This window comes from Patella vulgata, chromosome 7 (genome assembly GCF_932274485.2).
Source record: "Patella vulgata chromosome 7, xgPatVulg1.2, whole genome shotgun sequence".
Taxonomy (NCBI): domain Eukaryota; kingdom Metazoa; phylum Mollusca; class Gastropoda; family Patellidae; genus Patella; species Patella vulgata.
This window is the reverse complement of record NC_065885.2, coordinates 36,579,173-36,605,041: the sequence shown is the minus strand read 5'-3', so window position 1 is coordinate 36,605,041 and position 25,869 is coordinate 36,579,173. Positions and strand designations below refer to the sequence as shown.

Genomic DNA, 25,869 nt, shown 5'->3' with positions numbered 1-25,869 from the left:
CGGCTTTACATGTTGTTGCAGGGCGTGTTACAGGCCAGTACTACCGGGACAACATCTTGGCAGTCCATGTTATGCCGTTCGCACGACGTCATGGCCGCCGTTTCATCTTCAAGGATGACAACGCAAGATGTCACAGGGCCAGGATCGTTACAGGTTACCTCCAACAACAGAACATCACCACATTACCTTGGCCAGCACTGAGTCCCGACCTCTCCCCCATCGAGCATGTCTGGGACATGCTTGGACAGAGGTTACGTCAACGTCAACAACGTCCTGCCAATGTCCAAGAACTTGCTGCTGCGTTGCAACAGGAATGGGACAATCTGGACCAAAATGACCTTAGAGGTCTCATTAGGAGTATGCCACGTCGGATCAATGCTTGTTTGGCAAACAGAGGAGGATTTACCCGTTACTGACTTGGTTGTGATGCTGTGGTAACTTTGCTGTTTGACCCCGGGTATCATTTTACCCTTTTAATGGTCAGTCTGTGCCTTACTTAGTCTAACGATGATTTGGAATAAATCGATGAATGTGAACTTCATTTCATTTTGTCATTTGTTTCTTCGTCAGTTTCATTAGGTGACTTTAATAACACTTAAAAATCAAATATCCCCTACTTTTTTTGAATAGTATATATCCTAACCGAAGTAACAGACGTATTTTTCCCGCGGCTCACTAAGTAGGAGGTCCAGGGTTCGAGTGAGATTTTGGCCGGAGGGCCTGGCAAGAAAACCCCGAGTATATTAGTTCGGATTGGACGAAAACTGGGGCTCATCTATGCTGGCCTAGAGGGCATCTCAAGATTTTCCTGGGAAATTTACCCTTGTCAGTGGTATAGAGGGGAAGGCCTGGCAAGGAACAAAATCGAATCGTTCAGATGGTACGAACAGTCGAGGTCCTATGTACACGTTGGCGTGCTCGTAAAAGCACCCTTGACAATTGGAAACTAGGACGTCTAAACCCCATTTCATTTCTAACATTATTACAGATGAGAAAGCACTTGGTCTACTTACATACCACCTTCATGGCCAGATTCTAATCGTGTTGCTCAGCGGCTATAAATCGACTTTATCACCCAATAATACATTCTACAGTAGATGTCGCTTGTGTGATATCTCCTTAGGAGATATCGCTTTACATGAATTTGATTGGTCAATCAAAAAGGAACTATTTTTTTTTTAAAGAACAGTTCATTTTTTATTCAAAATATCTTCTTTCTTATTAAAAAGGGGACTATTTTTATTTAATTGACTTTCATGGAAACACTGGGTCAATATAAAGGACTTTGCAATGGTTAAATTGCTGTCAAAAAATGTTGTATCACTACGCCGTAATGTAATCAGGTTCAGTTAAAGTGAAATCTATAGCAAAGAATTATATTTATTTATTTGTGCATGCAAGAAAGGAGAACCTGATAAATAAAATCTCCTACTCGTCTTTTTTGATATCAAAAAATATCAACACTCGTCGATAAAGTAAAAAAAAATCGGCAGAGCCTCGTTTTTTTTTTTACTTTATCGACTTGTGTTGATATTTTTGCTATCAAAAAAGACCCGTAGGGGATTCTCCATGTAACATTTTCCTAACAACCCAAAATGTTTTACCGCAGATAAACGATATACAAATATCGAGGGTAACGGGGTGGGGTAAATATTGTGGCTGTTTTTAGACACCGATCTTTTCAAATGTTTTGATCATTGAGTATTATTTGAATGTTTGTTTATATGATTATTATTTTGCATTTGCTTTGCATACAATTTCTCTTTGATTTCAAATCTTTTTATCATTGAGTATTATATGAATGATGTTTATATGAGTATTATTCTGCATTTGTCATTTTAATAAATGGCTTATTTCTATTATTCACATCGGTGTTTGTTGTCCTTTAGGCAAAACTGCCCCTTCACGAGTAAGGTAATCGCAAAGTTGGGGTTTTGTACCCCCACGGGTTCTTGTTGCTCAATCAAAATCAGCGGTCACCATGCCCCTGATATTCGGACATCATGCAGTCGGGAGAGTTAATCCGGAAAGTAACAGAGGCTGTTTCCCATTAACACTTAGAACTAGATAAGATTTCGCACGACAAGACTCACTCCAGGGCAATGTGTGGTTTATTTTATTCACTACTTTGAGGGGTTGCTTAAAATAAAGTAAGATATTGTCAATCTGTTGAAGGTAAACGAAGGCTCTGTGCATTTATTTGTCACGGCTTTACCGATAGGCCAATTTATTTTACTATCCGGTAATCATGCGTGGATTTACGTACAAGGTTTATTTTTATTTGAATATTGTATGGAGCGCTGATTCCTTGATGTATTATTGTTTTCCTATCATGGCAACAGCATTACACCATTCTCTAGACGAACAGCGCACACAGTCAGAGGTCCAAAACCCCAATATTATTTATGAAGCCTAAAATACAGATCTATATTTCGTTTCGTTTTTTTATACTTTCGATGGCCTACACTACATGAAGATCTGACAAGTTGTACTCGAAGGTTGTGTCAGGGGTCGTACGAGCGGCTTTTGACCCAATGACGTCAGACATTGATTAATCAATTAGCGTTGACGTTCCTAATGGGTTACCCACAGTTCCGAGTATGGCACGCCAAGAAGTCACCGTAACAGACCGTTTCATTGGCTTATCCCTCACTTCAACCAAAACGCCGGTAATATAACAACTCTTCCAGATCCTAGTGTAGTAAAGACAAGTAAAATCAAATTTTGAACTATAAAAAACGAAACGAAATAGGATCAGTGTTTTAATTAGATTGTTTTCTCTAAAGACAGTTCGCATCCTCTCTGGTAATTAAATCCGGAAACATCTGTGACGTCATTACCAATGAGAAACTATTACTTTTATTACACATGCATTGTTATAGCATGTGACAGTCCTGGTCTAGCATTTAGAAATCATGTAAAATAATGAAGAACGCACAGTAAGAAGAATAGATCATTTAGATAATCAGCAAAATGTCGTATTCGCAATATGCATTACATATACGCCCACGGAGCTTCAACATATAAATGTTATATTGCAAGCCTTGCAGTTGAACGCAATTAAAATGTAAAAGGTCGCCATAATGCATTCACACCCAATCACCCTTGACCTGCTACCGGGGTTCCGTCTCATATGCCTTCGTCGTGGTATTTACTGATTGATGGAGCTTTAATACTCATTGGTATTGAAATCGTTTGATGGAATCCACCAACACCGCCTTACAGATGTTCTTTAGACATGCGCTTTCATTAGTTTAACATTTGGGAAACAGCAGAATAAACACAGAGGAGAGAATATGGCCGAGTCCAAGTGATCACATATCACTGATTACTACACAGTACAAAAACATCTCAGCCCATAGAAATAATACCAAGAGATCTACATTCACTCAGAGCAGCCTCTTTGATTTTATTTATTTTCGCGAATTTGCATCTTTCAACTTTTTGGCATTTCAGCTATTTATAAAGGCGCATTATTTGTTTCTAATATTCCTAAATTGGCATTCTTAAATGAAGCATCATTCAGGGCTGGATTTACCAATAGGCATAGTCGGCCATTGAGCAAGGGCTCGCGGGTATCTGGGGGTCCCACTGAAATTAATTTGTTTGATGTGTACATCGGGTCATTATTATAATATATTCAAAAACATCAGGGCCACTGTACAATAATTAGGGCGCGGGTTATGGGGGCCCTTGTACAAAAAGTATAGGCCCTCAGTGGTCTTCAATATATATTGGATACTGAAACATTCCAACATTTCTATAAATTGGGTACCCGCTGATGAGTTAGGCCTAGGACCCAAAGAAGTGATAAATCCGGCCCTGGTATTGGTTATAATTACCCGTAATCTATTTATAGAAAAAATATATGATTTATATACATCTTACTTACTCCTATCAGCAATGGTTAGTTTCCCATTTCATATAAATCAAGTGATAATGCTAGAGTTCAGCATTTGTAAGTCGGTGCACAGTTTATGAATAAGATTCGAGTGATATTTTTTAATTAATTAAAATGTACCTTGTAACGACAAAATACAAAGCCGTTCTCAAGTTGTGTGATGTTGAAACGGTGGCGTGTTGATACCATTTTATTGAAACTATCAGTTAACTAATAAGACATATTCACTTATAGTAAGTTATAGGTTAATTGAACATAAATTATTAAGTTAAACGCTGGAAATCTGACCTATTTCATATGGAATTCCTGTATGGTTAAAATTTTCTTACATAGTACAGGTAAATATCAGCCTAATAAAACTGTAAGATATAATATAGGCGTTGTAGGCTATTGCACTCAGTCGCCAAATTCCTTCTCCAAACGGTATACAACGAGAATGAAGGACGCGCATGCCCACGTGATTACCTGAAGTTGTGCTGTTTTGGCAATAAGATTCTTGCCGCTTCTGAGTGCTAGAGCGGGCGGTTTGGAATCACATTTTCTGGCAGTATATATTACACTAGGAGAAACACCCTATCCAACACGACTTTCAGGAGAAGTTTCTACTAAAACAATATGGTAAGTTCATTTATTATTTTATGTTTATTAATTTGGATGGTTATTTTTAACCACCCAGAAATAAAACACATCTTACGATAGGATGTTTATTTGACAAATTGGATATATGACATTTTTTAAGATTAGCATAGGTCACAAAATGATTCAATCTAACACAATATTTGTGAATCGTGGGGTGGGAGGGGGGGGGGGAAGGACGGGATCTAGGTGGGAACATTATAGAGAATCCATATATAAGACCAGAGTACAAAAAAGGTAACATAACATAATGGCTCATGTTTTTCACAAAACCCTCTGTGCTGAAATATACCCGAAATTATCATTATCAGATGGAAATTATTAGATTTGCATAATAATTGTTCCAAGATTCGGTATGGTCCAAAAGCAAGATACAATCAGTGAATAATGTTTAATGCGCATCGTGAGCTATCAACTTGGCATTATCTGCTTGTCAGCAAAAATAGTATTACCGGTAGAATCCACGGTCATTACCTGCTTTTCTTTTCAATTTATTTCTTTGACAAACGCCCAAAATTATTTCTATTAATACATATTATTTAGAACTTTTGGCAAAGATTTGGGAGGGGTTAGATGGTTCTTTTTTTAAAAAAACCCAAAAAACCCCCCCAAAAAAACCATGAACTACACATAAACTTTATGGAGACACCCATACTAGTAATGTTAAATCGAGATAATGAAATATGATATTTATTCCATGATATATTCTTTTCGATAAACTGCAGTTATGGGCATTCAAAGAACCAGAAAACACTTAGCATTGTCACATATCATACTGCAACCACATGACTGAAACATTGGATTTTGCACTTTCAAATACCACTGGGCATGTAATTATATGCTTCAATTCAAAGACGGGTTTTATACTGTTAATGTACGTAAAGAAACCTTTGGGCTTTCAGAAAGTTGATCGTTATTGCCTCTGTCCTTGGCACGTGTTCATCTCACTGTAAGAATGGTTTTACAAGTGTTTATTTTATTTGAGAGAGATGGAGGGTGTGTGTGTGTGTGTGTGGGGGGGGGGGGGGGGGTAACGTCCACACAACACAAAGTAGGTCATTTCTGGACTGTGGCAATATGGTAATCCGTCTAGTACTATATATTTAAAAAATGTATTTGTGTTTGAGAATACTTTTGAGCTTTTTTAAATTTCAGGCAAGATGGTTTTAGGGCAACATTTCAGAAATATTTGAGATTAATATGAAAATAAGTAAATTTTCAGAGAAAGAAAGAATTAAAACAATACCGAAATTTATCATCAATATAATTGCATGTTAATATTGTTAAAATCTTGGGTGATTCCCAGGTTATTTTGGATGATTAACGCTAGGAGTTTTCTTTCGTCTCAATGTTTTACAAAGGTCAAGTGATCAATTGTTGGTATTTTAGGAATAAGTTTGGTGCCAACAAAAGCACTATTCCTCACTATAACTCCCCTGTTATTATGCTAGATTGACTTGTAGATTATTATAAGGTTTATATCTCTCTCGGGCATTATGTCGAGTCTTTGAAGATGGAGTCTAGGACTGTTCTTGATATTGCAAAGCAGGAAATAAATAATATCATCAATGCTGACAGTTAATTAATTTTGAACATTTTAAGGCTCAATAATTTCATGCCACTTTTACGGTTTTAATCATATATTGTCACATTTAGTGTAACCCTTGCATATTCACAATAATTGCTTTATTGTCTGTGTCTTTCATTTTTGGAGTATTAGATTATTTTGAAATTATTATATTCGATCTTGAACAATGGAATGTAATTATAGTACTCTAATTGATATAATTTGCATATCATTCTGGGCACAGTACGCATTTGTCACATTATTAAGAATTTACCAATGTCTGCTTGCATAAATCAAATCCTTCGACTCAACAAGCATAAAACATATTTTTTTTCAATATTCCTGACTCACAGCCATCACATGGGTGCAATGGTTGGTTCAAAGGAAGGTTTATTACTCGCTAAGCTCATGTATATGGCAGCCAAATCTCATTCGTTCAAGGTATCTCATATCACCGGTATGGTTTAACCATTATGCTAATTTTAGAGACGTGATATTTTGGCATCAGTCCTATTTATTTTCCTCGTCTCATCAGCTTTGTAAATTAAGTACCGTTATATTTATGTACATATATACGTGTACTATTAAGATAATATGCATACACACACACACATATAAACTAAATTAAAGAAAGTTATATATATAAATAGACGTACCATTAACTTGCAAGTAGACTTTATATTAAAGATGCATTGTAAGATTAAGATAAAAACGCTGATCGATCTTGCTAGGATAGCTCAATCAGATTACTTTATTCTGATTTATGGAATCTTGACAAGAAATAGCATGAATGGTCTCGATTGTAATAAACGAAGTCTCGTTTTTCTAGTTTAGAGAGAGAGGAATGGGGTTTAACTTCCACTCGACACAAACTAGGTCATTTCGGGACTAACATATGGTTTAATTTTATTTCAATAATTCGCATGCGCGTAGGGGTCTTTAGCGGTGGGAGGAAACCGGAGGAACCAGAGAAAACCCACGAGGTTGGACAGGCGACCCTACTCCTTGTCACGCACAATCGGGGATTCGAAACCACGCCAGTTGACTCAATGACAGGCTTTTATAATACAGCACGCACGTGCTAACCATTCGCCCCCCTCCCCCGTTTTCTAGTTTAACCCTTAACGAAGATATATGTCTGATATTGTCTAATCCAATCAATATCTCAGCCATCCGATGACCAGGAGAGTTGGGTTGCGTGCTTGTTTTGTGAATAAATGTCTAATATTTAGCTTTTACAAAGTGTATATTGAAGTTGACCTATAAATCACGTTACAATTTTGAATTGAAGAGAAAGAAAATTATTAAGCTAATTACGGCACACCAAGACATAACAGTTTAAATCATTTTAAGTAAAAGCTTTTTATTTCCTAAATGAATTAGTGTTAAAATACCTTTTAACAGAGTTCTAGCACACCTGGCGATGGCGTGTATATGTTACGTTCACAGATTCCATGAAACAAAACTCCACTTAATTGTGTGCACAATGCATAATTGGAAATATATCGCCCCCTTCCACCATTCCCCTGTCACATATTTAGCTAAAGCATGTGATCTTTGATCACTCTCGAACCATTTTCGCAATTTTCGTATCTCCGAAGCCTAAATAAAGGCCTTACTGTATTGAACAACATTTTCTTTGTTAAATAACGAATGATTAGCAGCCTTTTTTTAAAAGAACTAATCAATCACCATGTAATGAATCAAATGGAGACTAGTCAAAACCATATACATAGTGGCGGACTGGGTCTGAAAATATTGGTTGCCAGGAGACAAAAGGGACCCACCCACCAATACAATCATCTAATATTTATATACTTTTTGATAATTCATATTTTAAATATATTGTCTACTGTCTAAGGGGGCCCACTTCCTAATGGACCCACTTGTCACTGGGCAAGCTGACAACCTGGAGAACGAGTGACACCTGCGACTAGCTGCTGTCTGCGAGTAAGCTGACGTTAAGTCCTACGAACGAATGAACGGAACTATACCTAGACACAAAAACTGTACTTTGATGTTGTAGTAGGGGACAAGACTGCGAGTAGTGTGGGGCGAAAAAGAAGTGAGATGCTCAACAGTATCAGAATGCACTATTACCGTCATCCTTGAACCAGGTGAAGAGGGCCGAATTTGTTCTGTGGATGTCGCCACTGATCTTCCATATGATCGTGTAATCATCATAAAATAAATGAAATATATAAACTTATCTACATCGTTTCTTCTAGTGTGCTATGGGAAAAGTTTTAGATAAACAAGTCATTATTCTATCGCTAATACAACTTCTATAAATAAAATAACTACATTAGAGTTATACACACCCGCCAAGATAACTAATAAACATTGGTGTTTTGTTATTTTGGCTGTACATCAGCTTTATAAGAACAATTTGTTTTAAAAAAATCGACATAGCACGAAGAATGAATATTAAAAGAAGCGTAGTGTAAATATTGCTAAAACAGATTACTGAACAGAAATATTTGCATGTTAAACACAAAAGAGCAATACTGTGTCATTATCAAACGTTATTGTAAGTCATAACCGTTTGCAACGCTGTAAAATACTAAAAGTTAGTACAATAATAATGGTATTAGCCTAACTCAAAACTTTGATATTTTAATTTAGAATGGTATTAGTGTTGCCAAAAAATATTTTAATTTTAAATGGTATTAGAAAAGCTCAAAACAATAAATATTTTAATTTCAAATGATATTCGAGTTGCCAAAAACAATAACACTTCTATTTCAAATGATATTGGAGAAGTTCTGGGTAGTAATATTTCAATTTCAAGTTGTATTAGAGTAGCTCAAAACAATAATATTGAACACTTACAATTTACAAATAATAACAGTGTTTAGATAATCTATCTTTGTGTGGCAGTTAAGACAAAGGAATAGTCTATTATTGAGCACAAAAGATCATTCCTAATACAGGTATTCTTGATTAAAGTTTAGATCACACATGACCCGAATGCATACTCATCGAGTAAAAATGACGAGTGGTGTTTACTTTGAGGCAGAGGAATGGTAAATTAGGCGTTGAAATTGATATTACCTCTTTTAAGCCGGGCATAATTTGTTATGAGGTAAATTCGTTGAAGTGAAGCACTTCAAATTTCCTTTAATGAGCTGCGCTTTTAATGAAGAAGAGATGCAGGCTCGTGTTTTCATTAAAGAATTCGTTATTTACGACACGAGATAAATATTTCAGCATTTAATCTGAAGCTTTTGGCAAGATCAATGATTCAGCCGGTCTAATTATTTCCGGAACAGCTAAACTCAAGACTTGCACACCCCAGCTACTCAACGGGTTTAGTTATTAGATGAATCGTATCAACCAAATATCTAACAGCTTTCATCACGAAATATGAGAAGCTTTGTATAGTATACTTTCATGATTTATTTCCCTATTGGTTCTAGCGAGGACCGTTTGCCAAAAATAAAACACTATTACTTATAGCCTAGTTGTACTGGTTGACACTGACACAAACATCAAAAAACAAGAAACCGCGCGCATTAACCAGTCTGTAAATCATAATGGTAAATCTAGAATGGATTATTACCTACCGTCAAAGATATAGTATAATATGTATTCATGGCGTCAGATATACCTGAAGGGTGTCCGGGTGTATGTTTAGAACACTGAACTGGTAACCAGAATGTCTTGTGTTTGAATCCGGCCGTGAGCTAGAAAAACCCTAGGGAATTTTCAAGCTCGTTTTTCTTTTGTCAGGGTGGGATTGACATACTAATTGTTGCTAGTCGTTCGGATTGGATAGAAACCGAGGTTTGGATGGTTTTATGGTGCCATAAATTTATTAAATTTGTTATTAATTATATATAAGCAATATATAACGCAAAGCCACACATTCAACAAAAAACCCTCAATGTATGTATTCAAAGGATGTTAAAATGAGATTATGGGTATCGAAATTAATATAATTTGGGACTGCAATGGCATAAGACAGCCATGCTTTCTAATCCCCCCTCCCCTCCCCCTTTTCCAAACGTTGATGAATTTTATTACAAATCTTAGCGACTCGCCCAAATGCTTTAATTTTTATAAAAACATACAAGATCTCCTACTAATGATTCAGCGAATCTGATCTCATATGACTAAATAGATATTTAGACAATTCGTCATTACCTACTATTCATTTCGCAACAAGGACCACGCTGCTAGGTTAAAGCACAATTTACAACCACGCCCAAAACTTTATGAACAACTAAAAACGAAATAGCATATATATAGGGTATACACACCAAGTTGACATTAAAATTTGTTGTTTAGTAAATGTGTTACCAAGCAATTGCGTACATCTACACTGAGGTCAGTTTGAAAAAAAAATAGGTTTGTTCAAACAAAAACTTTTATACCTATTCCCTGAAATTGGTTCAAACACCGGCGAAATTAGTACACATATGGCTTGCAAGAAAGATTACTTTCACAAACGTTTTAAGTCCAAGGACACACTATTTTGATTCTTGCATTGGGAATCACATTCTTTTAGCCCTGTAAAAGGTCAGTGTCTTCAGGTTTCTTTAAAATCTCATTAATCGTCATTCCTTTATTTCATGTCATCCTTTTGTACGATACATCTGTTTTAAAATTGATTTGCTTTACCATAATATAAGAGTAAATGAAATGGTGTCAACGCCCTTCTTTTCTGAACCAACCTGGTTAATGAAGACGAACATAGATCGTGCAGTTTGCTATGAAGGAAATTCTGCCAAGGGTTCTTTTACACACACATCGACGAGTATACAGATGGACCTCGTTTTTTTCTGCTCTTCTCAGGACCTAGTTACCATGACAGGCTTCCCTACGTGCACAACTATCATGGTGAAACTGGGCTGGGCAAACGGTTCTGCTTTATATTCAAACGTATATATTATCCCTGAGCTCGCTATTAATATATATTTTTACCCGTTGATGAGTTTACCACGTGAACATTTTTAATTTGAAAGTGATCGGCGTCGCATTTTGCAGGTGCAGAAAACAAGGAAATAAACGATAAAAGAAGCAATACTTTTTAAAAATAAAAGTGTGGATTTACGACAGAAAAAAGAAACAGATATAGAACTAATTTGTAATAAGGTTTAACGTCCCATTATTCTGCACCAACCGCCCACTTTTCACTGAATTCAAACTGCTAGAGTTTTTCTTTCTGTGCATGTCACGTCTGTGCACCGTGGTTCTACGTCTCATCCTAATGACTAGATGCCGAAATCATCTCGGGATCTTCTCGTTAATTTTACTTTGGTAGATATACGTGTATGCCATTGAATATACATGTTTTTGTGACAGAAAAGGACAATCTGATTAAAATACAGCTCTATAATTCTTTTCGTTTTTTTATACTTTCGATGGCCTACACTACATGAAGATCGGTTCAGTTGTAGTGGAAGATCGCGTCGGGTGTCATACGAGCGGCTTTTGACCTTATGACGTCAGACATTGATTAATCAATCAGCGTTGACTTTTCTAGTGGTTTACCCAAAGTTCCGTGCACCTGCCGCCAAACACTCGCCGTAACAGACCGTTTCATTGTAGTTACGACAAGTAAAAAGAAATTTTGAACTATAAAAAACGAAACCAAATAATATCTTTGTTTTAATTAGATTGAAAAAAAAAAGCAAGATATAAAATCTAATTTGCTATTTCCTGAACTTTTGCATTAGAGGAAACATTTGGAGGAAATACCTGGCCTTCACATATCTGGCAACGTATTTCATTACTCATGTCTATTTTGAACACCTTATCAATCTATGCCAAATGGATTGACTAATACTTCCAGCTTAGAATATTATTTATTAAATATTACAGGAAACTGTTAGAATATATTGTAGGTTGAGGCAAAGCTGATAGTAAAATGTTAACAGTGTGTTAATTTTCCCGGGCAGCGGTATTTCCGAGTACTAATAACCGAATTCCAACTGCTAAAATCTAGGGGTTTCTTTTACGTACACGTAAATGCTAACACGAGTGGGCCTCGGTGGACTAATATATCCACAATTTCCATGACAATCGGGCTAGGTTGTTCTCAGCCTCAAACAGGACTCGAAACCGGGACATTGTAATGGAGATGCCAGTGCCGTATCACTCGACTACCGCGGGTCCATCATGTATTTGAACATTCAAGTCGTAATAAATTTACCTAAAAATATCATGACTGATATAGAATTCATTAAAAGAAAGATTGTTTCCTTCTTAAAATGTTAAGCATTCTGTATTTCAGCTCAGATAATAGTCAGTACATTCTATCGTAGTAATGCCGATAGTAAAATTTAACTGTGTATTTGAACATTTTGAGTCTAAAAATACCAGTACTGATATAGAATTCATTACTAAATCTCAGCTCTTTAAAACCGAAAACTTGCCATCATCTTCTAGCACACAGAGAAGCTATTTTAAAGCGAAGAACATATTCTAAGTGCACCAAGGGCGTGGGTGTTATTCACCAGACGTCAAGATCGTATTATTTACGCGACTGATATACCGGTAGCGCATTCACAAGAAAAGCAATGTCTGATAACCTTTATTGTAACGAGTAGAGTTATTTTTAGTTGTGGATGGTAAATTTTTATATTACAGAAAGCCAAACGTCGATGGAGAGTCTATTGTCTCTGTAATCGTGGATATTTTTTAACACTAATTAATTTTCTTCCTAGCATATTATGGTACTTCCTTATTTTAATACCCTATAATGGGGGTCTTTAGAACCTTCGGGGAGGGGGGGGGATTCAAGGATAGAACCCTCGAGGCGAAAGAAATGGGGTTTAACGTCTTTCTGCTCTGCACAAACTGGGCTAATTAAGACGGTAAGTAGATAACTAGGATGAAACCCCTGACCCCAGCATCTACTTAAACCTAAAAGAACATTAGGTCAAGTATCAAGTCAACATAAGCATCAATGTAATGGAAAGATACATATCGTGACGTTATCATCTATTTCCGGTATATCCACGCGTATCAGGGTGTATATTATATTAGTATTTATTACTATGTTTCTATGGAAACAAGAATGAAAGTAAGGAAATCGGCACAACTAGTCAATCTAGTATTCACGGATCATTAAGGCTTGTTCAAAGACGCATCACCTGTGTGATGGTAATCGGTTTAAAACCTGGCGGTCATTCAACAAAATCTATATAAAGCCTTTCACCAACGCAGATTTACTTAAAGCAATCATAAAGCTTATAAAGCAATCTACAAAATACGACTGACATCCACAGGACTGTGTAAAGTTAAGAATGACAAAATGCTTTGTGGCCTTTGGTTAAAAAATTGGTCACCACACATGGTCACATACATATCAAACCGACTGACTTTGAAATTCGTTAGCCATTCAAATCAATACAATTTTGAGTGTGCAATATTTGAAGCCGAATACTTGAATTGTAACGAACTGTGCATTAATGTATAATCGGACCTGTTATATCGACCTCAACAGACACAAGTAACTGCAGTACATCTCGAGGAAATAATCGGTACTTTTATATTTGGAAATCTTCTGTTATTTCGAAGTGGCTCTTCTGAAAAACTCCGACCTATAATCTGAAATTTGATATGCATTAAATATTTTTAGTCTGACATTTGTCCTTGGTTATTTTAACAAATTGAGTAATGAACATAGTAGTACAAAGATTCTCTCTTTTACATTTAATCATTGATAATGTGGAGGAAAAATATCTTTCACTGAGTGTTTTGTTAGAAACATCTGGACCCCATACCGGCAGTATATTTAAATGATAAAACACAAACGTAAAACATATTGCTGTATTTTTATGCTGTTATAAATACCTTGTGTCTACTGTATGTAAACTTTATATGTAAACAACGCTTTGAAATACCTATGGTATCAACATTTATAAAGAACTTGATTGACCATCGATAATGACCATTCTAATAGAAAGGTTATAAGGACAAGCACATGGTTCTCACACAATCAAATATTTCGATGTTGTTCTATTTCATGCGTCTTTATATATTAAAGTAGCTAAGTCTTTAACTCAAAAACACCCAAAGTCTTCGACATTGAAAACATGAATTATTTGTCAATTTAAATCAACATTGATGTTGTGATCTTACCGGGAAAATATGGGCTTCTGATATCCAATATATAAGACAAAATAAACACTTTACCATTGATACACGAATCGTGTACCAGAATGCGTTTCAGCGCCATTTGTAAGGAGGGACTCGAAGAACGAGGCTAGGCATATTCCACAAATCTTTACAAGCGGTGACCCTATGTTCTTATCTGGAGTGTATGCGCAATAAATACTACCGGTATAGACTAGAATAACCAGTCGCTAGAGATTGCCATTCGATTGAGACTTCAAGCGTATTTTGCCGAACATAACTGATTTGAAGTTAAAACGGAAATGATTGAAAGTAAATCAGTTTATATACATTCATACTACATTATTATATGCGTTGCGACCCATTTGTGTGAATTTCTAGGTCCCAAATTTTAGCGATTTAGCTCGTTTAAGGTGACTATTACTGACTATAGAACCTACACCGTTACATTAATTAAGTCGAGAATTATTGACATTAGTTATTAGGTTTTTATATGCTATAAACATTATATCCGATCGACAACGCCAAACGAATATTCAAAGACACTGGCATAATATATTTGATTTTATAGACTTTGTTATTGCCATTAGTCACTTTATATAATGACTAAGCGAATATTGTGCAACCATTCCCACCAGGTGTTCAAGGTTTCAACAAAATTGATAAGTCTCCCGACAGCTGACATTAAACAACGCTTCAATTAGTATTCTCCAGATAAAAAAGGAGCCCCGAAAATACATAGGTTTTTTTTTATCCAGATATTTTAAAATATATTATTTGCTGTGGCTTTGATTTTACAGAAGTATTTTGCGACTGATTTTACTAGATCAAACAGGTGACCTAACCTAATTATACTCGAATGAACATTTGAGCGAGTTGGCCCCAGGGAAAATCTCAACCCGATCTATTGATTTAGCTGTAAAGTGTTATTTTCACTAGGTTGGTGTCATGAGCCCTACATTAGCCCGAAGTTCTGGAACTATTCAAAAAACTTCCTAACAAAGTGAAAAGAGAAAATAAATTGTACATTAGTCTGATTGACTAAAACAACCCTAATATTATGTGAATTGGGTAGGATTCAACAGAATTTAGCCTACTTAGATTTTTTTTAAAAAAATATATATATACTCTTAAAAAAGTAGGGTATATTGAAATGCAAATACCTATGCAAGTTCTGATATGATAAATAGTCATGTACACTTGACATGCATGCTTTGAGAGTATGTTCACAGATGAAGAATCTCTTCGCCCCAACAGAACCACTGAGCTGCAAGTGCGACACGCAATAGCGCCATATACGTGGGAGAGGTTCATTGTCAAATTTGACACTTCAAGGAAGGGTTGGTGAAAACTGCCGCGTGCTGGTTTATCCTATCCATGTTTGCTTTCCTATCGGTTCTTGCATAAGGTTTACTATTTAACGTATCTTTGCTTTAGTGTCTTACGTTTAATTTGCAATGAGACGTCTTCAACATGATGAACGTCTACGTGCTATTTGCATGCTTCAAATGGGTTCTACACAGCGAGCAGTAGCCAACATGCTTAATGTGTCACAGTCTGTGATCAGCAGACTGTGGAACCGGTACCAACAAACACACAATGGCAAACAGGCGTCAATGGTGTAGGCAGCGTTGAAATTGAGGTAATCGGCCATGGGCGCGTGTAATGTTCTCAGATGAGTCCAGATTTACTATGGATTTCACCGATAGGCGTGCTCGAGTTTGGAGGCGTGACAGCATGACATATTCGAGCGTGGGTCTGTTATGGTGTGGGGAGGAATCACCATGACTGGCAGAACGGACTTGCATATTGTTCAAGGAAGGGTCACTGGTGTGTACTACCGTGCAGGTCGACGTTTCATCTTTCAAGATGATAATGCCCAAGCCCACCGCGCTCGTGTCGTGAATGACTACCTTTAGCGTCAACATATTGTCCATATGCCTTGGCAAGCCATGAGTACTGACCTTTCCCCTATAGAGCACGTCTGGGACATGATCGGGAGACGTGTTTGTCGACGTCAACGTCAACCGACAATACTGCAAGAATTGGCCGTGGCACTGCAAGAGGAGTGGGTCAGATTGCCCCAAATCGTGATTGGACGGTTGATTAGGAGCATGCCACGACGAATTGCTGAATGTCTGATGATTGGTGGAGCAATTACTCATTATTAAGACAAAAATTAAAACCGTCCATTTTCACTTTTGACAGTGTATCTTTTTGCGAGCGAAATTGGGCCGTCAGATAAGCCGCCCATATGAACTGTTTATGTTGATGTGTAGGCAATTGGTCTGTTATTAACATACACTGGTTACCTCTAATAAAAACAGCAGTGCATTTCCGCAGTTTTGTATTGTTTCTGAATGTCCCCTACTTTTTTGGAAGAGTATATTTCACATTCTTCAAACTTTTGTATATTTCACATTCTTCAAGCTTTTGTATATTCAACTTTTGTATATTTCACATTCTTCAAACTTTTGTATATTTTCACATTCTTCAAACTTTTGTATATTTTCACATTCTTCAAACTTTTGTATATTTCACATTCTTCAAACTTTTGTATATTTCACATTCTTCAAACTTTTTTAGATTTCACATTCAGTTATTCAAGTTGAGATTTAGAAAGATCTCTACTGAAAACGTAGCCACTATTATATAACACAATTTCATAGACCATTAGATCAAAATCAGACTTCCTTTAATGCAAGTTATTATTGTGAACAAAAGATATGATCGTAGATAACGACTGCATCCAATAATTATTAATGGCTGTTAATGACAGTTAACGTTAACGGATTTTACAAAAACCGGGTTTTTGACGTGTTTAAAATGTTTGATGTAGGATTTTATGATCAAATACTTTCAGGTTTGAGATTTTATAGCGTTAGATATTTGTTGGTTTGGAGCATTGATATTTGCGGAATAACTTTTGGGAAAATGATTTGTTCCTCTTTTAAATTATTAATTGCTAACTGATTTTCTCACCTCCTCGGAGCTCCGTCCTCTGGCCCTCGTCTTGGTGACTCGTTTGTCTTATTTTGTTTGGTCATAATTTGAATTCCTGATTACTTTGCGATAATGCAAGTAGGGAAATCCAAATCGGCCTTTTCCCAAGGACAATAATTAACGATGATTTTTATTACATTTATACTGTTATTGTTACTGCTCAACTCCCACTCGGTGCCATTTTCGTTTTTTTCCATTCTTACAGGTACGTATTACTGTATTCCTTTGGCAGTTTCTCAAATACAACAACAGCCATCATATCTGTCTGTCTTTTAACAAAACAAAAAATGTTAGCGATTGAGTAATAATGTTGTTTAGACTTACACATACTGGCATAGTGTAAAAGAAGGCGTTGTCTGGATACTTCTTAAAGAAAACTGACTGAATAAAAGAATATGTATATTTAAAGTTTAATTTTTTTCTAAATGTGATCCACATTCTGCTTTAAACCCAAACAGAAGAGGACATGAATGTGGTGGGTATACAGCCTAAGTCGTAGATCCATAATTACCTTATGTTGCGTCAGCAGATTTACAACCCCAAAATACAGATCAAAAAAGCATACTAGTATATAATTTACATGTAGGCGGTCGCATGCCCAGATCAGGTCAAGGGACACTATTATCTTTAAATAGTTTTCTACACTTTAGTGCAGTGTAAATGTGAAAAGTATAAAAAGTAAAGAAACAAAGATCAGATCTAATTTTAATCAGAGTGCTCAAGACAAAAGTTATTTATATCCAGGAATTGCAATAATAATGTTTGTATTATTAAAAACGCCATATTACGCTGTCATATTAAAGACCATATTATTAGGATCCCCCCCCCCCTTTTAATGCCTATACGAATTTCCGCTGTGTTGGTTTAGTTGTAAATCGAAGGTGTTAGGTTTTAATTGTATTTGAATATGTTTTTGTTGCATATTCTGTATAGATCTGTCTATTATTCACATACCTGTATCATTTGCTTGATAAAGACGAGAGTATCCTCGTCGAAACGTCGCTTAGTATTAAACTCAGTAATTGTGTATCCAATTACTAAATGCCAGTCAAGAAGACCAGTGTTTGTATTTTGTTGAGTGATACCTTAATGACAATGCAAATATTATATCTTAAACATAAACATTGGAGATTCTTATTTCTTATGGGTCTCTGTAATTACAAGTTATAAGTAAAATTGAACGATTTTGTGAATGACGATAGTATTAAGATATATTTATATCAAGTCTTTCTTATCTGTTAAATATGCACTAATTGCAACTTTGGGGCGTATTTATCAATCAATGAATGTAATAGATACACAGACTACCATTTAGGATTTATCTTTATTGTGGTAATTATGTATGGCATGTATGTAATGCGATACCTTGTTTTCTAATAGGTGCAAACTGCTGTAAGATGTTTGACCAATTATACCTTCCATTCTAGCGTTAGACATTTAGTGTGCCGAAACCCGTGTAATTAATCATCGTAAATGAGTTCGCAGTTCAAGGCTTTAAGATATACACTCCCGAATTCGCCTCAATCAGGGGAACGTGGGTCCAGTTTTGTATGGGACAAAATATGACCAACACACGTGTACAATGTGGGTTTAAAAGACTAATGGCAGTTAGGTTGGGAGCAGAAAGTCTAAATGCCGCTGCCTGGGTAAAGTTCAATCAGACACGATAATGTCAAAATCACCCAATTAAAATATATAGCAGAGACGCTACCCTCTCCTCCCCCTTCTAGACCATATTATTTGTTATTTCCTCGCAAGGATCAAGGGTGGGGGTGGGGGACTTTGGCAAGGGTAGCCATTCACTCCCTTCACATTTAACTTCAAATATTGTTGATCCTCACGTACTATGATAATCTTAGTAATTATCCACAGGGTCTTACTTACAGTATGATGTAGATGTGTACCTGATATATATTTATAGCTTATATCAATTACATTTATGATGAGTATCTCACAAATAGACCATCTCAACAGCTGTCTATCAGAATTCTACCTTTAACTACATCAGCATTTCTTCCCATCCTTACAGCGCACAATACAAAAATAACCGCTTCTATGTCAGTTTCTAGTAAGCATTTAGAGAGTAAATCACAGACTCCATAATTATCGTTATAATATAGCCTTATAGTAAATAAGGAATAGTTATGCAATTTAGAAGTGGAAAAATAGGTTTAGCTTAGTAGGAGCCTTTACGATCATTTATTCAACCAATGAATCGTCTAAAAAAAATCGATTATGGTGAATTACAGATTCAGATCTTTTTTATGAGATAAACCAATTAACCCAACGTGTACATAAAGTTAAAAGTGATATTCAGAAACATTTAGCTCATTAAGTTTCTTTTCGTCTTTGCCAAAAATATAAAGTCGTTTGTGCTTATATTAATTAGATAATATAGAAATTTCTTTCTTTCAACTTTAGTAATAAAGAATATAACAGAACTAGATAAAGGGGTTAATCTTTTTCCAAAATCTTTTATATAATGTGTATAATTTTGATCGTGATTTGACCTCTGTATATAAGTAAATTGATATGATCAATTCTTTAAATAGTAAATGTCAGACAAACAGCAAAGTACTTATAGGTTACAGCAAACATTACCTATTGTCTTACATACTAAAGGCTAATCTATTTATTTTAAATATTTATATGAAAAGGGTGTGATCGATTACATTCCATTACATATATTCAGGGTGTGTCTGGAATACGAATTACCACCCAAATCACACAACGAAAAACAAAACAAACGAAATATGATAGAGGGGTAATAGAATTATGTATTGAGATTGAGTAAGTTTATTCCCTTTCAGGATACAAGGCACGTCTTTCTGTTATCTCCTCTTTAAGTGACCACGCTCAAATCACCCAATTGTCGAGGATTTTTATTTGGAAAAATAAACGAAATTTGCATTATGGACTATTGAATAAGCTTTACTTATGGCATTATAAATTTATAATAATATACATTTTTTTCTTCATTTTCAGAGCAATACGACAGCGGTGGCCGCTCCGGACCGGCCTTATTATGTCATTGCTGCTATAGACGTAAGTTTATTATTACACAATATAGCTAAACACATTCTCCGAATTAAAGCAGCGTCGAGCAAGAAAATGCATCTAATTTAGCCCATATAAATCATAAAAAAAAATTCAATCTATAATATTCCATTAAAAGTGGTTGCCTAACCAGAAATGTAACTGTTAAGCAGAGTTATCTCCCTTTAATGAGGCACAACTAGGCCTATATGTTCTTAGGTTGGGATGGTCAAGTGCTCTGACTAGAGTGTAGCGCTTCGTGCTCTGCGTGGTCAGTTACCCCTGGCTTGCGGTCGTGGTTTCCCCATCCCTGGTCTGAGCGTATGTGGCTTGGAGATAGGGACGCCTTCTCAACCTTGTGGGTTTACTCCGGGTACTCTAGTTTCATCCCTATTATCTGAGCGTGCGCTTAGATAATAATAAAAGAAATAATACAATTATGTCTACAATATCACCCTCGGTGGAAGCTGGCGTTAAACACTAAGAACAACAACAACACCACTCGGGCAAGTCAAAACCACACTCTTAAATTATTCACCATACTGACACGTCAAATACATGTAAATAAATAAAAATAAATAATTTGTATTCTCATTTTCAGGCACAACCTTACGTGCGGATAGTAGACGAGGCATCTGGACGAAGACGGTTTGATGGCTTCATGATTGATATCATCAATGAAATATCCGGTCTGGTAGGATTTGATTACCGTATTCGTGCTACACCTGATGGTAGATATGGACATAAACTACCCGATGGAACTTGGACCGGTATGGTCGGAGATATCCTCCGTGGAGTAAGTTAACCGATTTATACGAAAACCACACTCCTAAAGCTAAAATGCATTTACAAAAAGCAACATTTCCCGACAAGTATCTATATATTGTAACTGGGCTCATCATATACAAGAACATTCGTCTCACTGCCCAGGATGTTTCTCAAAAGAAATCCTTTTCTCTTAATATTTTTTTTTATCATTCTGTTTGGGAATCTCTGCGGAAAAGCATACTCGAGAGCGCATATACAAATCAAGGGAGACAAATCGTTTTATTGAACATTGCTGTACATCGACGTTCTTTTCGTAGTGAAATGAGTTATTTAGATCACAATGAATATTTAAGTACAGAAGGAAATAAAAAGAAATGATGACTTTTAAATCTGATTTAATTCAATTGCCACCTCCATTATCCCGGTTGGCGCATAACACTGGAACGTTAAACTTCATTTGATTTTTATATCCTTTACAGGGAGCCGATATAGCAACGGGACCTTTACAGATTACACTTGAACGAGAAGAGGCTGTGGATTTTTCAAAACCTGTCTTGACCAGCTCCTCCCGACTTTTAGTTAAAAAACCAGAAATGCAATGGGAAGGACTCGGCATTCTTGCCCAACCATTTACTCATGAGTTGTGGTTCTTCATTTTGTTAGCCATTATCATCGTTAGTGTTTTATTCTACTTGATCTCAAGATTAAGTCCGTACTCATGGTTGAAGAAATTACCAGAAAAAGATAGAAGATTTGCTGTTGATACCTTCAACCTTAAAAACAGTTTTCTATTTGTATTTAGTACCTTAACATGGCAAGGTAGTAATCAACATTAAATAACTTTATTAAATTTTCAGTATAGGAAGGAAACGTGTGATTTATATTACCACGTTTCGATACATTGTATTCTATATACAACTGTATCTCTAAGAATAAACTATAACACATACTTATGGAAAAACAGATACGTATTTATTTGGGCGACGTTTGGAAGGGTATTCTCTCAACGTTATCAAGCTAAAACTCTAACGTGTCGTCATTGGCTACAATAACATTGGGAGTAATGAATTCCGTTGATGACTTCACAATGGCGGGAGTCGTTGAGGTATTCGGTTTGTAATACTATGTATCGTATTCCGCAGACAGCTTAAAAGTTAACGCAACGTTGATAATAGCGTTACAAATTGAACTTGATGTCAGGCTTGAGAGACATAAACCTTTCCCCTCCAAGTATGGCATTTAATAATGTTTATATCATTTTCATATCTATATAGTCTGTAGTTTTTGGCAATCCGATTAAAACAAATCGAATAAAAATAATCTGTAATCAAATCTAACCAGGTCTTAACGACTCGGTTTAACAACAATGCAGCCCATCTCAGTTGAGTTTTAATGTTTAACTTTATTTTTTACAGGTTACAGAGAAGCGCCTAGGTGTTTCTCTGGTCGTGTTCTAGCAGCCTTTTGGTGGATCTTTGCCTTTTTCATGATTATAGCTTATACTGCTAACCTTACAGCCTTTCTGTTAGTAAGACGAAATGTCATTGCCGATATGCCTTACAAGGATTATAACGATTTAATAAGACAAAATGAAGTTTCTGTCGGGGTTGTCAGAAACAGCTTTGAAGAAGGAGCTTTAGAACGCATGTCTTCAATCAGCAATTTTGAGCTTTGGGATTACGTCAAGAGAAGAAATACCTTTGTGGATACCTTAGAGGACGGTGTCCTGCAAGTTAAAGTATCTGATGGTCGTTATGCTCTACTAGTTGATTCTACAGATGGTGACTTTATTACTGGGGATAACTGTGACTTGGGCATCTTCGGAGATAAGCTCAACTCCATCAATTTGGCCTTTGCTTGCAGGAAGGGTAAGTCATCCTTATTTTAAGAGAAAAGTACTGTACATTCCTCCAGCTGTCTTGAAGTCCAAATTAATTATTTATCAACTATCTATCTACAACGGAGGATTTAAATTACATTTGATTACTATCCATTATGCAAACCATTAAGACGTCGCAAACAACTGCATCACATTTCCTTAAGGTTGGCCTTTACGATGGCCTGTAAACCTAGAATCTTGTTACTAGGTTTCAATAAAAATGCAATTTCTTGGTCATGGGGAATAATGCGAGACGTACCCAAAAAACAATTTTAATCCCATCATGTTCATAATCCCTTTGGACCAATGTCTGGAATCTATCAGCACATTATCCCATATTTAGAATATATTCCCTATCTTCGCAAACAAGAAGATCTTCTGATTATATAATCAAGATTGAACAGACAGACCCAGTTACTGAGTGATATATAGGAAAAATATAAATAGTTCTATCAAAATGTGAGCGTAATTAGCTTACGTAGTTGTTCGTAATTCAATAGATATTCTCAAGTAGTTCAAAACCACTGGTGTGCTACAGGTTATTATATTGAAGTTTCATCATTCCAGGAAGCGGCATCTGTAGCTCTTTAGATAGAGGACTGTTGTCTTTGAGGGAAACTGGTCGTGTTAAGGTTATCTACAATAAATGGTTTAGAAGTGGTGTTTGTGCCAAGGATGACACAGGAAATGTTATTACGGGCACCGATCCAGCACCTTTCAATGTTTACTCCCTTTCCTACCGAGAGTTGTCCATAGCCTTGATTCTCCTCTTCCTGGGAGCACTAGTCGCCTTTGCCATCCTCATCGGAGAGATAATCTTTGTTCGTCTCCGGGAAAAGGTAAATTTTCATTTTATATACAAAGGTACTATTCAAAAGTAACCCGTAATTGAGTTTTCTACAAAAGATATGGCCCATGGTCATCGGTATTGGGCGACGAACATAATTAATTACTCTAGGATCTCTCTGTAATTCATTCTACTATTTAACAAAACAACATAGCAATTTATTATAATCAAACGTTTTTGATATTGTGCAGAAAGCAACAGATAAAGCCACCAACCAACAAGCTGAAGATGACGTAGAGAAGCAAGAGTTGAAAGAGACAGAGGGCAGCCCCCCACAAGATGACGCAAGTCCTGTTGAACCACAAGAAGAAGAGACCAAACTAGTAACATCCGATGAACAAACAACAGAACCAGCAGCAGCAACACCAGAAACTCGACCTGCTGATGCTCAGTAATAGTTCAATAGACTAAAAAAAGCAGTTTTAATTTTCATTTTCTTCATTATCTTTTCTTAAAATAATAACAAAAGAAGGAGATCAAAGAGGACATTTTGCTGAGATAAAGATTTCTCGAGAAGTTCAAGCATTTCCTTCTTTTGAGATAGACATTTAAAGCGCTGGATTAAATGTATTTTTGCTCACCGAAGTCTTTCTTAATTTTCAGTGTTATGTTGTTCTCTATTTTTCTAAACCGAGTCTTCTCTCGGCAAACTGTCTTTTTTGATGTTGTTGTGTATGGAGGTAACTAATAATATTGAAACATTGTTCATTGTTAAGCTCAGTCTGAATTGGAAACGGTTAATTAACATGACTTACAGGAACGTGCATTGTGAGAGTCGTTAAATACGAAAGAACATTAAATTCAAAATGTTGACTCCCCGATACAAAGGGCAATGATTGCTGAATGTCATATCATCTTGTGCACTGAATACTAGAGCTAATATGTGTACAATATGGTTATAATGATAATACCTACATGTATATTTGCAAATAATATTAATATATATGGTGCTATTTTATATCGGAGCTATATTTATAAAAACTAGAATATTTATCCAATCGATCTATATACTCTTTTGTGTTATGTCATCTAATTCCCATACGTAATTATGGGATGTTGCAAAATAGAAGAATAGTTCACAGAAATCTATACTTGAAAAGCCGAAAAGGGGGATAACCTTACAAGTTGATAAGGGGAGGTAACCCTACAAGTTACCGTGATTCGAAATAAATAAAACAATGAATAAATCCATCTGTGTAAAATGCAACTAAACAGTATTTATTTTCTTTTTAAAATTTAATTTATATATTATACACTTTGTTGTACAGACTTCTATTTTAGTTTGTTTTAAAATTCATTAGTTAACTGTGGTGTGCTTGTTTGTTGATGTAAATATATTATATATATATATACTAATCAGATATTTTATTTGTCCGTTTCTTATAATAAAGTGTGATTACTGTCTTTAATGGATAACTTAAAATTTACAAAATCTCAGTAACTTTTCTATTAATACGGTGACATAAAGTGAGTGATTCCGTTGAGTTTGGGCTGAATAATTAGTGATTAGTTTAAAGGAAATAAAAACTTCTTTAAGCTGTCAAATGTAAATAAATAACAAAAGTGAAATGAAATTTAATTAGCAAGAATAAGTACAAATTCAAATTATCTGACATCAATTATCATTCGTTTTCTTTGAGCGTTATAGAAATCTTATTTTGTTAACAAACCTATTTTGATTTATTAGTATTCTTTTATAGTATTCAGATGAATATGGAGTTTGTATTGTGATGTTTAACTTCCTTATACGAACTCAATAAAACACGTTCATTGCCACCAAAATACTTGTTGGTCAGTTTATTCTCTACGGAGAGGGTGTGCCGGGAGTGATGAGGGCATGGTTTATGCAATGGTTTAAATTGATATAAATAGGAGCTGTTGGGGGTTGTGGAAGATGAGATGCTTCAGTGGGCGGAGATTGTACCATGGCTCAACAAATCAATTTGAATACACCGAAACCAACATTATTGGTTGATTAAGTTAGTGTTTGTATTGGTGAAAAATGTTTTACTGCCCAGGGACCGGTTGCTCAAAACAAAGTTATCTTGGTAACATGGCGCCTCTTAACGGTCCATTCAATTTCTATTACTGGAAAGTCAATTTCGTTATCCATTAGCTAATGGACTGATTAAAGTTAATCCAAGAGA

The 25,869-nt window shown here is 35.8% G+C and overlaps 1 protein-coding gene across 1 annotated transcript; it reads left to right on the top strand.

Annotated features, from left to right (window-relative positions):
• Positions 1-4,362: 4,362 nt before the first annotated feature.
• LOC126827453 (glutamate receptor 1) lies at positions 4,363-25,504 on the top strand. The gene is made up of 7 exons (XM_050556773.2): positions 4,363-4,519; positions 20,178-20,237; positions 20,830-21,024; positions 21,476-21,815; positions 22,412-22,864; positions 23,443-23,714; positions 23,914-25,504. The coding sequence occupies exons 1-7, from the start codon at positions 4,517-4,519 to the stop codon at positions 24,115-24,117; spliced, it is 1,527 nt and encodes a 508-aa protein (XP_050412730.1). The 5' UTR covers positions 4,363-4,516; the 3' UTR covers positions 24,118-25,504.
• Positions 25,505-25,869: the final 365 nt, after the last annotated feature.